The 15,522-nt window shown below is 35.8% G+C and overlaps 1 protein-coding gene across 1 annotated transcript; it reads right to left on the bottom strand.

Annotated features, from left to right (window-relative positions):
* Window positions 1-11,569: 11,569 nt before the first annotated feature.
* Window positions 11,570-15,119, bottom strand: prok1 (prokineticin 1). The gene is made up of 3 exons (XM_015379076.1): window positions 14,973-15,119; window positions 14,045-14,170; window positions 11,570-11,990 (listed from the first exon to the last, which is right to left on the bottom strand). The coding sequence occupies exons 1-3, from the start codon at window positions 15,045-15,047 to the stop codon at window positions 11,871-11,873; spliced, it is 321 nt and encodes a 106-aa protein (XP_015234562.1). The 5' UTR covers window positions 15,048-15,119; the 3' UTR covers window positions 11,570-11,870.
* Window positions 15,120-15,522: the final 403 nt, after the last annotated feature.

The following is a 15,522-nucleotide window of genomic DNA, read 5'->3' as shown; positions in this document are numbered from 1 at the left end:
TACTCATTAAATAAATTGTTACAATTTTGTTTAAGTAACAGTTTTTATCGTTATATTTCCTAGTTTATTATTTATCAATAATCAAAAATAATCATACCCACTGTGGCAGAGGGGTGCAAATGCATTGTGAATTCATAAAAATGCATTAAATCCTAAATGGACCGCAAAGATAAGTATTGGGCTAGCAAAAAAATTTTACAAACTCACAAAAACGTATGCGAAGCACAAATGCAATCATTGAAAAAAGGAGAGTAACTAATTGCAAACATGAAACAAATTATGCTAACACACAACAATTGCAAATGGATAATGTTGCAAGTGGCAAAAACAACTGCAAGTTAAGGAAACCTGCTAATTAGCTCTACAAATCACAAGTACTCAAGACCACTAGAGGGAGATCAACATCAACACACAGTAGACCAGAATATAGACTAGACCCTTGGCAAAAACACAAACAGGATACCTGTCCAGGAGACATTTGGAGGGAAGAAAGAAAAGGTAAGTTTTTCTTATAAACCTTTATTTAAAAATCTATTAAGGATTTATTATGACCAAACTCTCAGTCCCATTTTATAGAAGAAAAACTTAATCTTTCTATTCTGCCCTTCTTCAATAACAACGTTTCAAAAAATGTCCTCTATGCTTCAAATTCAAAATCTTTAATTTTTTTTGTTGAATTATGTATGTCAGCTATTTTATGCATAAAACCCCTCCCTATCTTTCATAATTTCTTGTTAGTTTATTGTCTTTGTATGTGACAAAGAAAATTCTTAAGACATATAAAATCAAAGCAAAAAAACTCACATAGAATTGGACAATTGGACAATCGGTAAGGATGCTTATGCCAAAGTGAGAGTGCATCAGCAATAGGCATAAGTGCTGTTTGAAAAATGCTGCACAAATGAAAGAGGTAGGAAGACAAAGCTTGATGCTTCCTTTCAACAGTTTCTCCTGATGTTTCTATACGAGGAACAATAAGGCTTTTCACAATCCTTTCCATGACAGGCACAGCCCACCTCATGGAATATGAGAAAAATACACAATTTCTTCACTTGTACTGAGTGTGACACATGCAAATGTAAACACCATCCTCAGTTTCAGGCATTCACTGCATTTGTGTAGCTTTTGTTTTATGTAGTTCCTTTTCAGAAGGTTGTAGTCACGGCCTTGACTTGCATCACCCGTGTGCGTCTCAACAGTCCGGAATTTCTTTCCTACCCAGGATAGAGTTCTTACTGTTGACTTGTCAACAGGTGATGGAATTAGAAACAGGAATAGAAGCTATGATTGGCCCAAATCAGAATCAGCTTAAATCTCTTTTAGCGCTCCCTTTATGTCTTTACAAAGGGTCTGCCCCTGATTATCTAAGGCAGTTCTGCTATCCACATCTAGTTTGCTGATTTTCCTAACTTTCTGTTATATTTGCTACTTCATTTTGCAGCATCTTCCTTTTTGCATTAGTTTTTCATTGTGTAATAGCTTCATCTATGTGTCTGTAGCAGTTTTTATAATTGCACTGCTTGTACTTTTCTGTGATTGCTGTATATTTTCCTTTGCATGTGTTTTATAAGTTTGTCTCATTTTTGTGTTTACAGTACTTTTAGAATTATTAGAAGGGCATTTGGACCCCTCAGTCAATATACATGCTAAATTTATGGAATAGTTCAAAACAAATAGATTCTATTTTTTTTATTTGTGAATTCAATAAATGGAAGTACTTTGGTGTTGCAGTGGTTAGCGCACATGACCCATGTATGGAGGCCTTGGTCCTTGACCTGGCCGACCCGGGTTTGCGTCCAACCTGTGGTCCTTTGCCGCATGTCTTTCCCCTTGTCTCATGTCCCCTTTACTGTCAGCCTGCTGTTAAAAAAAAGAGCCACTACTGCCACAAAAAATGAAAGTCTTTTGTTAGAATCATATCATATAAATTAATTTTTTATACTTATCTATTTACTCAATTATAGCACATTGGCCCCTAATATTATTCCAATGACCATTAATAAAAAACAAAGCAATAACTAACTAGAAGAGCTGCCACCTGTGCTGTTTAATGGGGAACATAAAAGCACAAGGCTTTTGGTTAACTAGGACATCTGGGAAGGTATCATTAATGCTTAACGATAGATACAAGTTCTGGATGAACATATGTCACTTATTTTTATAACTCCACACACATTTTTCATCAGCAGTTAAAGAACATTATCATGGAAAGAATTTGCAAGAATAAGTGGATCTTTTTAAACATATTTAAGACATTGTGGGGTATTGAAAACAAGCAATAAGCACTGTCAGGAAGCAATCTCTACTGTTTGCTATAAAACCTACAATTAAGCTTCTTGCCATCTGTTTCATTTAAAAAAGTGTTTCTGCATTATGCAACAGCAAAAATAAAAATCTTCTCAGACAACCTCCAGTCATATGTTTGTTTTTTTTAGCTGGTGAACAAACAACTTCCCTTTTCTTTTTTCTGAGAAGGATATTACAAGAAGAAAACCTCTTCACAGGTGCTGCTACTAAGAAGATGAAGGTTCTCATCATATTTATCTGTCTTATACAAGGTATGGTTAACAGAGAAAAGTAGGAAATGTTCTGCTAATGAAATTAGAAAAGGCATCTTAAAACTAATCTTTCTTTTCCAGATAGCTTCCTCCTAAAAGCACGGCAGAGGACTAAGGAACCTCAGCACATTTTACTGAGACTCATCTATCCACCATTTTACAACAGCTACAATAAGTCATGTTGTAAACTGTATGCTGGAAGATGTTACAAACTGCTGGACAGTGCAGGGTACACCTTTGATTCCCTGAGAGGAAGAGTTACAACAACAGAGAAAGATGGCTTGATTGAGTTTAATATATCCCATGTACAGGCTGAAGACGCAGGTTTTTACAGATGTAGTGTTCTGGGTAGCCAGACCCACATTTATGCTGACTACTATGTGAAGATATTCGGTAAGTAAACCTAAATAAACATGTTTAACCTATAATTTATGATGCAAATATTATATATCAAGGTGCAAAGGAAAACGTTTTATTTTAGGTCTTACTCTAATCTCTGAAATCTTAACTTGCAAATCTTGTGTCTTGCATTATGCAGAGGTTTCTGATTACTACCGCCAGTCTCAGCCTCCAATGAAAACCACAACAACAATCAGTGCCTTAAACAGCTCCACAGCAGGTCTGAATTCTACTGGACATGTTCTGGTACAGGACAACAGGGACAGGTCTAATCTTTAAGCATTGTTTTGTGTTTTTTTATTTTTACATTTATATATATATATATATATATATATATGTATATTTATTTTCAATAATGTCTTTGTTAGTTGTGGCTGAATTTTAAAACCTGTTTCTCTTTCAGATCTCCCTGGAATTTTGGTGTCCCTCTCTTTATCATTGTGTCCATCACAGCCGTGATTTCTGCTGTTGCTATGATTGGTGCCGTCTGCTGCAAAGTCAAATCGAAACTTAAAAAGTCAAGTAAGCATTTTCCTACCTCTGATGTTACTGTCTCAGTGACAGTGATGAATTATTCTTTCTTATATGATATATAGGGGCCAGTCAATGTAATTGTTTTCATTCCTGTTTTGTAGACATTTTTGGAACAACTCTGAGTGAGTCTGGGAAACAAGAAGCCCTGGTAGGTACAGAAGTGGGAACCAGTAGTTACTGACTCATTGTCAGGTTTACAAGGAGACATCGTTGTTTTGAGCTTCCTCTACAATGCAATCTCTAAACTGACTGTTTTTTTTTTCAGGAAACAAGAGATATTATCTATGCAACAGTGGATTTTAAACCTCACCAGAAACCTGAGGAGCTTTATGCTAATCTGGGAGAACACATAACAAGAACAGACAATGGTGGTCAGGTGGAGTATTCCATGTTGGCACTGCAGCTCTGATTTTTTAATGACTGAAATGTCCCAGCCTTTTGAGCATTTACATACCCATTTAATGTCTCTAATTTTCACACTTGACACAAGTGAAAGCCACAAACTTCAATGCATTGTACAGGATAAACGATTTTCCAAATTTATCTGTAATCCAAATTCTGAGGTATTATATTTGTGTTCTACTTTCCCATCTCATTATTTTGTAGAAATACCCATGCAGCAATTGTAGCTATAAATATCTTGTCTTTTAGGGTGGCTCTTCTGGCTTCATACATGTACTGATTTTCTCTGCCTATTCATGTTTAAAAACCTGAAGCTCAGTCAGTTTATAGAGTGTCTGTGAATGTTCTAGTTTATTGATATGCTTTGCTCTGAGCCATGTCATCATCTGTAGTTATTTCTGTCATGTTTAGAGTTGTCTAGTGTCAAGTCCTTTGGTTCCAGTTTTTTGGTTTTCTCTTGTAACCCCCTGAATTCAGCCCAATCCATCCACCAATCAATTCTTGGGTGCTTGCTTCTTACTGCTGAATAAAATATGTTCTAACTTGCAAACAGCAGCTTCCTCCACAGTTTGTCCATTGCTAGTAGTAAACGGAGCATCTGGTTTTTAATTTATTTTTTTTTTTTTTTTTGCAGTGGCTTTTCATAAAAAATAAATCTATAGACTTCTATAAACTGCATGACTAAGAGCGGCCAAATCTTTTTAGGTTTGCATTGCCAAACTATTTTCAGTGTCTGATGATGACTGAGCATACCATATGAGAAGTTCATGGCCTATGATGCTGCTTATAAACTAATTCTGCTTTTAACTTCTCCAAAGCTTTATTTTTGACTTTTTGCTCTGTTCTTGTTCTCCATAGTGCTTTTTATTTACCTCACTTAATCACTCAGAGGACTTTTCAAAAAGGCTTAATTGATTTTAAGAATAATTTTTCCACGGATAGACTCTTGATTTTAAGTTCAAATCTAGTGGTAGTTGGTTGCACTAAATTTTATGCAGAGTTGTCAGGGTGAAGGGGGCTGTAAAGATTATTCAAATGTATAAAACATGTTTAATTAAATGTCGACCTATCATGAAGTTGGACTCCTAGATCAAAAAAATTCTCCTCTGTGAGTTGTTTGTAATGATGATTACATTTGGTTATCTAAATTCCCCATTATATGCTTTTGATATGATGTTTGCACGAAAATCTAAAGCACAAAATAAAAGTGTTAAAGGCGATGAAATAACCTTTTCTGTGAGTTTTTAGCTGTTTTTGTTGTTCACATGAAAGGATGTCAGCAGGCCCGCAAGATCAGGTCATCATGTTATCTAATTTTGTATCAGTGTTCATTCTTATCAGTGCCTGCAGCATTACATCAGTGGCGACCTAAACCTTCCCTGTTCTGAGAACCGATCAATATTAAGCTCTCGACCTCGTTTTCCAGCATTAAAACTATTATGGTTTCTTTTGTGACATATTCACAAAAACTGACATTAAATAAAAACTTCCTCCACTAAAAAGGTTTTGTTGGCAAAGACAGCTGAAATAGAATCTATCATGTCCAATCACATCACCTGGTTCTGCTTTCTACTGAAAGAAGAAAAATTATTAAACAAAGTTGATGGCAGCAATAGCTGCACCAGTGAAAGGTCTGGGATATTTCTGTCAAGGAAAATTCCAAATCCATTCCCGTTATCAGATTGTCTGGAGCTGCTTGGGGACAGATGTGTGTTATTGGGTGGTTTTAAAAAGTTNACAGATGTGTGTTATTGGGTGGTTTTATATATATATATATATATATATATATATATATATATATATATATATATATATATATATATATATATAATAAAAAGAAAAGACTGCTCAGATAATCCTATGCTTTTCACTTTTGACTGACAACTTTGTAAAGCTAAAGCTTTGTGGGTAAAGATATAAGGCCAATAATAATAATCAAGACACATCTCACAAAACAAAAACAGACAAGACATAAGAAAACGTTTTTTATGCAAATTGAATAAAACAATGCAGTTGTGATCAGAGAGATTAATATAGTTTGAACGGATGTGTTTCTATTTTGGATTTGAAATGAAAATAAGTACGTGGATGTGAGTTACAGAGGAAAAGGGTCTGATTGACAAATTGCAGATTTTTTAATACATTTGGAGACCTCAATGGCTGAGGGAAGGGGAAACACTGACATTAATTGAGAGAGGGAGAGATGAAATGGGAGCAGAGTTGGCTGGAAGCTGAGGGACATGTTTGATTTTGGGAGAGAATAATGATAGCAAGGTGTTGCACAATGTTGGGGGATGGGCAAAGGTGGGCAGAGTAAGAAAAGAAAATGTAAGTAAGAGTATAGCACTTTTTCAACATTTATTGACTAAAGTAAAATAATAAAAGTAATCCTCCAAGACATTACTTAATTAATTGTTGGATAGTAGCATCGGATTACTTCTTAGAAATGATGATGACAGATTTTATGTGCAAAATTTGGTATTTGAAAGACTCAAATGCATAAAGAATACAAATTAATGTAATGGATATGAAAGAGCGAATTCATGGAGAAGAAATACTTTCAAAAATAGCCTGTTGTTTTGTTTTCTCTTTTCTGCTAAAACACAGAAAACCAATCCTCACAGTGAGAACTACATATATTCTAGGACATGGTAAAGCATTTGCTGTCCTGTACTATATTTCCTTTTACTGTATGTTTACCTGGTTTTGGAATAATTCAAATTACGCCCTGAAGATGCAGTAGTCAGTGATTTTACTCAAGTAGGTCTAGCAATACGTTACAAGAACAATCTTTAAGTATTTATAGTGAAGAATATGAGTAGCATGCATTTAACTTTGCAAAATGAGACCAATTTGCCTGTGGAGTTTTTCAATCTGATGTCTTTTTGCCTTTAATAGATAGAGGGTGGAAGTGAACCAAGGTGCAGAATGAGTGAATGAAACAGATGTAGTTTAGTGTGGAGTAGTGTAAGAGCAATTCATCTGGGGGAGAAAACCTGTCAACACTGAGGAGGCTATTGATATAAGAAGATAAACTGTCCAAACAGATGTGCTGAATTTCATGTTAAATTACATTGTGTGAGGTTAGATGTGGAGAGTGAGAGTTTAACACTGAATGATAAAACATTATGGTCTGAAAGAGAAAGTGGATCCACTCTGCAGCCAACAAGTGCGTCAATATATGTTGGAAAATTGATGTTCACTGCAGTCCAAAGCTGTCCAACATAGACTTAGACCTAGACAGATTTATTTTGTCATTTTGTATACACGAGTGTATACAAAAAGAAATTTAATTTAAGCATTTAATTTTTTAAAGTGCAGCCTTGAATATCAGTAATAAATACATAAAAAAACATGAAGTGATATTTATTATTATTTTTGGGATTGTTTATATGAATTTTAAATTCTCCCAGAATGTTTGGTGCGATTTCTACCACTTCTTGCCATAGTTTACTGTGAGACCTCCCCCTCAGCCAGATTCACAAGGACTGACCAAGTAAAAAATGACAAGCATTTATATGGAATGACATCATTCAATTTTTTGCCATGCTTTAGTAAAGATAAAAACTCTAGTTTATGGTCAACCAGGATGTCCTGCACAAGGTACCCTTCACTCTTAAGGGAGAAGAAGTTGAAAAGACCAAGGTTTACAGTTGCCTTGCAGTGCTGATGGCCATCCGAGCTGACCTCGCCAAGCAGGCAAGCTCACTGCAATCTAAGCAGCCACCTGGTCTACTGAATGAATCTGGAGGTCTGTCCACTTTCTCCACCAGAGGGCGTACGAGATCTCCTGGAGCCGGAGCTGATTGCACCATCTGTCTCTCATCTGCTCATCAGGAGATCCATATTTAAGGAGGCAGTAGACTAGAAGGACATGATGGAGTTCGATCAGTTCATAAGAGCCATTATGATTAAATATCTGAAGGAGAAGGTGTAGAATTTCTGGTTATGGAAGCAGAGCTGGGCGTGGCACTGTTACAGCTCGTCTATATTGTGACCCCAGGAGGCGCTACATGTATTTCACCATATATTTCTTTAGGTTTAGGTATTAATCTTGTGACTTTAGCTTTAGGTATGAATCCTTAGATGTTAGGGTTAGTAGACAGCAGACTGGAGAGGGGACTCTACCACAGCAGGAGCTTGAGTCACATTATTAGACAGATCACAGATTTTGCCATAGCAGTGGCACATGCAGGTGTACATGGAACTTGTGTAGCTTAGTGGAAGAGTACTGGAGCAGTACTCTCTTTGACTTATAAGCTAAAAGAAAAAGGACCATTCAGTCCAACATAAGCCACACATAGCAATCCCACACAATTGCCAAAACCATGGGAGCGGAGGAGGTAGCAGGTAGACAAGCTTCATCCAGACTTACACAGACACAATGTCATATAACTATTAATAAAGCACTGATTAACTATTAAAAACAAACACCTATAACATGGACAACAACCTGAGTCCACAAGTGACAGAAATGCCTAAAAAGCCTTAAAAAGAGGAAGCCAGGGAGTGGCAGTTAAAATATGCCAGCAATCACTCCAATCTTGTCCCAATGCAAAAGCAAGCTTCAGCCTTATTTTGAAAGAAATTACCTCTTTACCACGAGTTCTGTTATTATTCAGGAAAAACAATGAGGGCAAATAGTTTATGGTAGCAATTATAAGTAGCTTCATTCAGGAAACAGACAGAGAAAAAAGAAATATTTTCCAAAATTAGGGGAAGCAACAGCTCTGGTAATGTTTTGTCTGAGAGAGAACCAAGCACTTGACCAGGTGTACTTTCTATAGGAAATAAACAGAAACACATAGTTAATTAATATTGAATAAATAAACATGTTTTTTTCCCATCTTTTAATTTATAACCTTTGGTCTAAATGATTTGAACACATTCAGATTACAGCTATACAAGTAACTATTGTATTGGAGAGATTTAGCCCAAACATGTCTCAGGACATGTTTAAGGTATTTCACTGAATTTACACAAATATGCTTCAAAGAGGGAGTGTTAAAAGGGACTTTCACCAGCTCACACAGATATGGTGAATTTGGACTTAATGTGATTTCAGGTAAACTCAGGTTTTTGTTGCAGTTGACCATAGCCAAAGTGGTGCACAGAGCAGAAGACCATGACAAAGCATATGACAGGTTTATTAGTATTTTACAGCTTTACAGCTGAAGCGAAAAACCAACTCCTGCTTCATTATTTTTATTAGAAAGTTTTGACGTCAGAGAACTCAACAGCTGTTTACTCTGGGTTGAGAAAAAGCAGAGATGATATATGACAAATGTTGTGGTTTAACGGTGTGACTCACATCTTTGTACTGGTTTAATGAGACTCCAGCACAGGCACTCATGTTGATGTCATGGGTTTGGGCCATGCAGAGAGAAGGTACCAGTGTTGATGATGGCTCGGCATTTTCCAGCGAAGGCCACAATCTCCTCATTTATACCTCGAATGTGTAGCAGATGGTGAAACACTGTTTAACCACAAAGCTGAGTGCAGCTTGCTTGAACTGTGTATGATGTGGTTGTAGCAGTTACTTTCTTTCTCCCCTGGGTGCTGACGTGTCTGTATTTGCTGACGTCAGAGTGATGGCGATGCTGGTATTGACATCATTAAACCGCATCTGTCATGTAGCTAACAAAAAGCCCAACTTCCACATGTAAATTGAAATATATATGTAGAAAAGTCATACTTAAAGATTAAACAGGAATCTACCAACACAATTAAGGGATACATGGGAGCAGTTCACAACATAAGCTGAAGCATCTAATCTTGCTTCATCACACTAATGATAGCAAGCCGCTCACTGTTAGAGAAATTCCAACGGTCATCCGTCTGCATGTGAGCCATGAGGAGAGGCTCCGTCTGTCTTTTCCCAACCTCCTTGCTCAGCAGAAAGATGCTGCCCACCTGCACTGTCATTCAAGGTTCAACAGACCGCAAGAACACGCCAGCTTGAAGTGTAAATACACATTGAAATTTATTGTTCCAACGATTTGGTGACCTAAATGGTGCTTTTGGACAGATACTCATTTATGCTGCCAGCAAGAAACAGAGCTGGTCTTCATGTTTAAATGGGGGAAAGAGTTTATTGTGTGGAGAGTTCAATCTGTTGTGGTTTTCTACAGATGGATGGTGTTAACTGTGCATCCTATGACAATCACAGCTCGTCATTGCTAGTTTGGTCGTCCTTTCTTTTCCAAGGATGAATTGCTTTTTCTGCTGTTTTTTTTTTTTTTTGCTCCGACACTCTCTTTCCAACATTTTCCTACATCCTGACAATAGAAAACTGAATATTCTACTGCAGACAGTTTTTTAGACTAATTAAAAGGTTTGCATACCTGTCAGCTTTGTGCCTAATTAAAGGTATAATATTTGAAACTCTATTGATTCTTCCTCAATAATTATCAAGGGCATTTTTTCAATTGTATATATTTAAAAGCTAGATATGAGAATTTGATTTACTTATATATAATTCAAATCAATTTAACTTTAGTTTGCGTAGTCATTACTTCACCTGAGTCACAAACTTTATTCAGCCTCTTACTATAACACTAGATACTTATTTTTTGTGTTGCATTTAAGCCAAATTAATCATTTAGATTTTCATTTGTCAAAACTTCAGCATAACTTATAGATCAATGAAAAGTAATGACTCCCCTATTACATTATTTTCTGTTTATCATGGGTCTTCAGTTTTAACCTGTGTTAGCCAACATTTGTGAAAAATTCAGCCTTTAACTACTGGTAACTGTGAGTTAGATTTACTGAAATCCAAAATTCATAGATTGATTAATAATAGCTGGCAATATATTTTTTCTTTGTTTAGTTTTTATGTTCATAGTTTACAAGTTGAATGTTAGACTTTTGTTTGGTTGGAAGTCTTTGCTATAGTGGTGCATTGCTTTAATTTTGTGTTACCAATTATATTTTGCACATGGACGACTAATTAAAAAAAGCATGCATAAATTAAGAAAGATTCCACTTAAGGAGTGGAAGACACATAGGAAGGACTTAATGTTCTTTACAAATAGGTCTGAGCACATATACTCAGAATACTGCATGAAGCAGCAAGTGTTAATGTTGTAGTGGAGTTTCATTTTTTGGTAATTTTAGTACAATTTTAGTACAATTTTGTTATTACGTTGTTATTATCAATTAACATTTAGTAGACAATTAATTATTTTCTAATTGTTGTCAGTAACATTGTTCATAGTTATGAGCAATGTGGTTATATGTAATTATATTATATAGTCAGTTACTATTTATACAAAATAGGAAAACAAACATTCCATTTTCCTGAATATTTGTCTTTCTTTACAATTCTTGACATTTCTCATATTACCAGTATTAAAATTAGGCCACATGAAAAAAGAATTAGTAGGATAGAAGGTGACAGAGCGTCCATAGGACCAACTCTGAGTAATGTTTATGTTAGGAGCAAATTAAAACAAATTCTGGGGGTAAAAAAAATAATTCCTTTCTAGACATTGCTGAATTCTTTTCATAACTATCTAGAATAGCCTTGTTTTATTCTTAGGGAAATCTGTTGTTTGATATATTCACCTGAAACTTCCATCTAAGTTTATCTTTATTACTCAGAATTTTAACATAACAACACTGTTGTAATGGCCATTATCATAATAAAACATTTAAAGATATTTGGTACAGTTTTACATGGAGAGCATATTCTTATAGGTTTATTGACAATAATATATATTTCTATGTACATCTCTATTGATAAATTAGCTTAAAGTGTGCAGAATAGAAATGCATGGTTCACAAACATCTTGATAGTAAACCTTGGCTTGATAGAACCAACCGTGGTGCTTTACAATGAATTGCACTATGCTGTTACATCATATGTTGTGTTTTAATGCATAGTACATAAAGAAAGAATAAAGTTGTTGAGGACGATTGTGATCCACAGCCTGTTTATCTTGATTGCTATTCGTTCGAGCATCTGGCCATCAGTTAAAAGTCTATGTTTTTGAAGTCTTCGGTACATCTGTACTTGCTGTCATCAAACCTGGAGCAAACCAAGTGGGGGAGACAGGGGCAGGTGTGATGTAGCCTTTTCCCAGCGTATGGCACCTGAACGGCACAAAAGAGAGACAATAGAGAGAAGGTGGGGATCAGCGGATTGGTTCTGACATTTTCAAACTTTTATCAGCTAACGTTTGGAGCTTCAGAGATTAAATTGTCTTCTTTATTAAACTATAGAGATGGATTCAGTCCTTGCTAAACAATCTGCTCACAGGTCTAGATGATCAAACAGATATATGACTCTAATCGCCTCATTCGCTAGGGACAAGATCAATACCCTCTGCAGTTATCAGCAGGTTTTCCGGGGCTATAGCCAACCTGCCAGCACTTGATACAATCTGAACGTGTGATAACTCCTGTGTGGGTGTTTGAAAGAGACACAGAGATGCTGGAAGATAACTGCAATGGTAATGGTCCTAAAAAAAAGTATTCACCAATCTTAAACTTTTTTACTTTGTCATGCTCCTGCCACAAAGAGAAAGAAAGAAAGAAAGAAAGAAAGAAAGAAAGAAAGAAAGAAAGAAAGAAAGAAAGAAAGAAAGAAAGAAAGAAAGAAAGAAAGAAAGAATTTCTATATCTACATTTGGCTGCTATGACAGCTAAATGGATGGATGGATGGATGGATGGATGGATGGATGGATGGATGGATGGATGGATGGATGGATGGATGGATGGATGGATGGATGGACTACTGTACTTTGTGTAATTTTGATAACTAGTGACTGTTATGTGCAAAGTAGGCAATGATAAGTCAGGTCTAAAAGAACTTAAAATAGGTCTATTTGTGAACTTCAAATATCAAGCTCTACCTCGGTTTCTGAACCGAATTTAGTTATTTGGAGCTGTTGTTTTACTAATAGATTTTTTTGTGTGTAGCTTCATCTATTTCCAACATCTGAGAGCCTTCCATGTACCCACTGAGACAAAGTATTCCTATTGCATGATACTGCCATGGGGTTTAACCCTACACATAGAGGTCTGTGTGTAAGTGGAAAGAAAACTTCTGTCTCATCATCCAGAGAACCTCCTTCAAAATATTTACAGCATTCCCTCCCTCCTATAGCGAGAGTATCACTAATATCCAGAATCCAAGCAGCTCTAAGACTTTATAACCATGACTGATCCCAACAAACTCAATAAGTTGTGACATTCATGCTAATTTTTGCACAGTTTCTGTCTTAGTCAGTTAAATAACATGCTGCTGTCTTTTTCACATATGCATAACTGTAAAAATATCCACAGCTGTTATTAATTATTTTTAATTATCCAGATACAGAGTGTTTATATTGTAAAAGCACCATAGAGTACAATAATATATTTGTTTTATTTTTTATTTTCCTGTTATTTTTATACACTTTTCTAAGGTACACATTGTGTGACGAGTTCTACTATAACCTTTGCTGCTGTAAACACCACAATTTCCCAATTGTGGGAGAATAAAGGGATTTTTTATTCTATTCTATTCTATTCTATTCTATTCTATTCTATTCTATTCTATTCTATTCTATTCTATTCTACTATAGTCTTGTTGACACATTCTCCCTTCTGAGATCTCCACCTTTGCATCTCCACTAGATGTATCAAGGGTTTTTTGGCTGCTTGTTTGATTTATGCTCTCCTTGCCTATATCTTCAGGTTAAGTGGACAATCGTGTCTTTTAAAATACTTTTTGTTTTACATTTCAATGGTTGAATAGACTATCTATGTTCAAACCTTCTTTTTTACCTGGCAGCAGCTCTTCTCTTCTTTCTTCCCTACCTGTGTGCTGTACTCCTTGGTCATCATGATGTTTTTTGTTCAATAATGTTTTCTAGGACTCATCTAAGCCTTTTAAAAATAGTACAGTTTATATTGACACTAAATCGTATGACAGGTTCGCTAATGAATACAGTTTTTTTATTTACATATTTCTGAGAAAGTGGGGGATTAAATACATACAAATTTTCATGTTTTTTATTATTTTCCCATTTATCTCACAGCTTTCATCTTCTCCCTCTTGGTCTGTCATATAACCTTGCAATAACACATTCTGATACTTTTATTTGTATTGTAATATAAAAAAATGTATTAGCTCCTTTGCAAGCTGTTTTTTTTGGACCCACCTTGTGGCTGAAAGGGTGGCATTCATCCCCTTCCGCTCCTCTTGGGGTGCACATTCTCAGACCACTCAGCCAAAGACTGACGGCACAGCAGAGACCAAAACCACACTGCACATCTCTCTCACAGGCCTGCGGGGCAATGAGGTACAAAAAGTTAGCACCATAACAAATAACTTACAAAATTGATTGAATTGAAAAATATGCATAATGGATCTAACTGCATGCCATTGTTGTAATAGAGGCACTCTATATTAATTTAGAATAGCATGACATTTCTTCAGTCATCAGTCATTTGGTAATTGATTTATAAATGACTAGTACTTGGCAGACTAAGATGATTTCCTTTAGGATTTTTCCAGAAGACGAAGCGGAGGAGGATGTGGTCTGCTGTCAGTCATGTGAAATTCAATTAAAGATAATTATCTAGAAACACCAGCTGTTCTGTTTTGATTGTATATAGGTTGATTTACATCTTCCACGAGGTTTCAATATTTCTTTGTAGTTCGAGAAAGCTAACTATTTTATTAATCATTTTTAATGGATTTAATATGAAAATGATTTGCTGTGATGTGCTTCTTGCGAACAACTATTACTGTATTAAATGTTAAACAATAAATGCATATAATTATATATAAATATGAAACATTTTTGCAATCAACAGCTATATTCCTGAAATGTTATATATATATATATATGTATATATATATATATAAGATAAAAGCCAGTTTCAAAATCTAAATATTGAACAAACTTTATCACAAACAAAAAAATTACTAGGACACTTTATTGCTGAAATTTCAGAGATTTACTTTAAATTTTAAATTAAAAAAAAAGAACAATTTTGGATCATTTCAAACATATTTGTATTCAAAATTCATATATGTGTTATAGTTACATTGGCAAGTTTTAGAGCTGCAAACGTCCCACTCACCCCTGTAATGACAGCTGCTTTGGACCAGCTCAGAGACACCAGCAGGAAGGACAGCAACACCACGCTGAAGTCCATGGCAAAAGCAACAGGAACTCTCCCAAATGTTGATCGACTCTGCAGCACCTTACACCAAGGGTTCCAGATTCTTCACGCAGTCATGAAGGTTTGCAGATCTCTTCATATACAGAGGGGATCCTCACTCTCTCCCTCTCTTTATTAACCTGCAGGCTCCCCCCCACCCCACCCCACTCCACTCCCTACGTTTGAAATTTCCCCACGCCCTCTCTGCTCGTATACTGAGAAGCTTTGTCATCTTAGTCATCAAGGTTCTCCTCAGTCCTCCTGTGCTTGTAGATTCCTGACGTCTTCATGACATTACAGTCTTCCAAAGCATCAAATCGGTCAATTACTAACCCCAAACCTCACAGCAGCACATTGACACAAACTAAAACAAAGCTGACACCTGTCTGCAAGATAAAAACAGAAAGTTCTGAGTATTTTCTAAATGTTAAACAATAAAAAACATAAATCAATGCTGAATAGGCCTGAC

Source organism: Cyprinodon variegatus, unplaced genomic scaffold (genome assembly GCF_000732505.1).
Source record: "Cyprinodon variegatus isolate N-32 unplaced genomic scaffold, C_variegatus-1.0 Scaffold185, whole genome shotgun sequence".
Lineage (NCBI taxonomy): Eukaryota > Metazoa > Chordata > Actinopteri > Cyprinodontiformes > Cyprinodontidae > Cyprinodon > Cyprinodon variegatus.
This window is presented reverse-complemented; position numbering and strand designations above follow the sequence as displayed.

Coding starts and splice junctions, on each gene's coding strand:
- prok1 (XM_015379076.1), bottom strand. CDS start 15,047: ATGGACTTCAGCGTGGTGTTGCTGTCCTTCCTGCTGGTGTCTCTGAGC. Junction 14,171..14,972: donor AAGCAGCTGTCATTACAGGG/GTGAGTGGGACG, acceptor ATTGCCCCGCAG/GCCTGTGAGAGAGATGTGCA. Junction 11,991..14,044: donor GCCACCCTTTCAGCCACAAG/GTGGGTCCAAAA, acceptor TGTGCCGTTCAG/GTGCCATACGCTGGGAAAAG.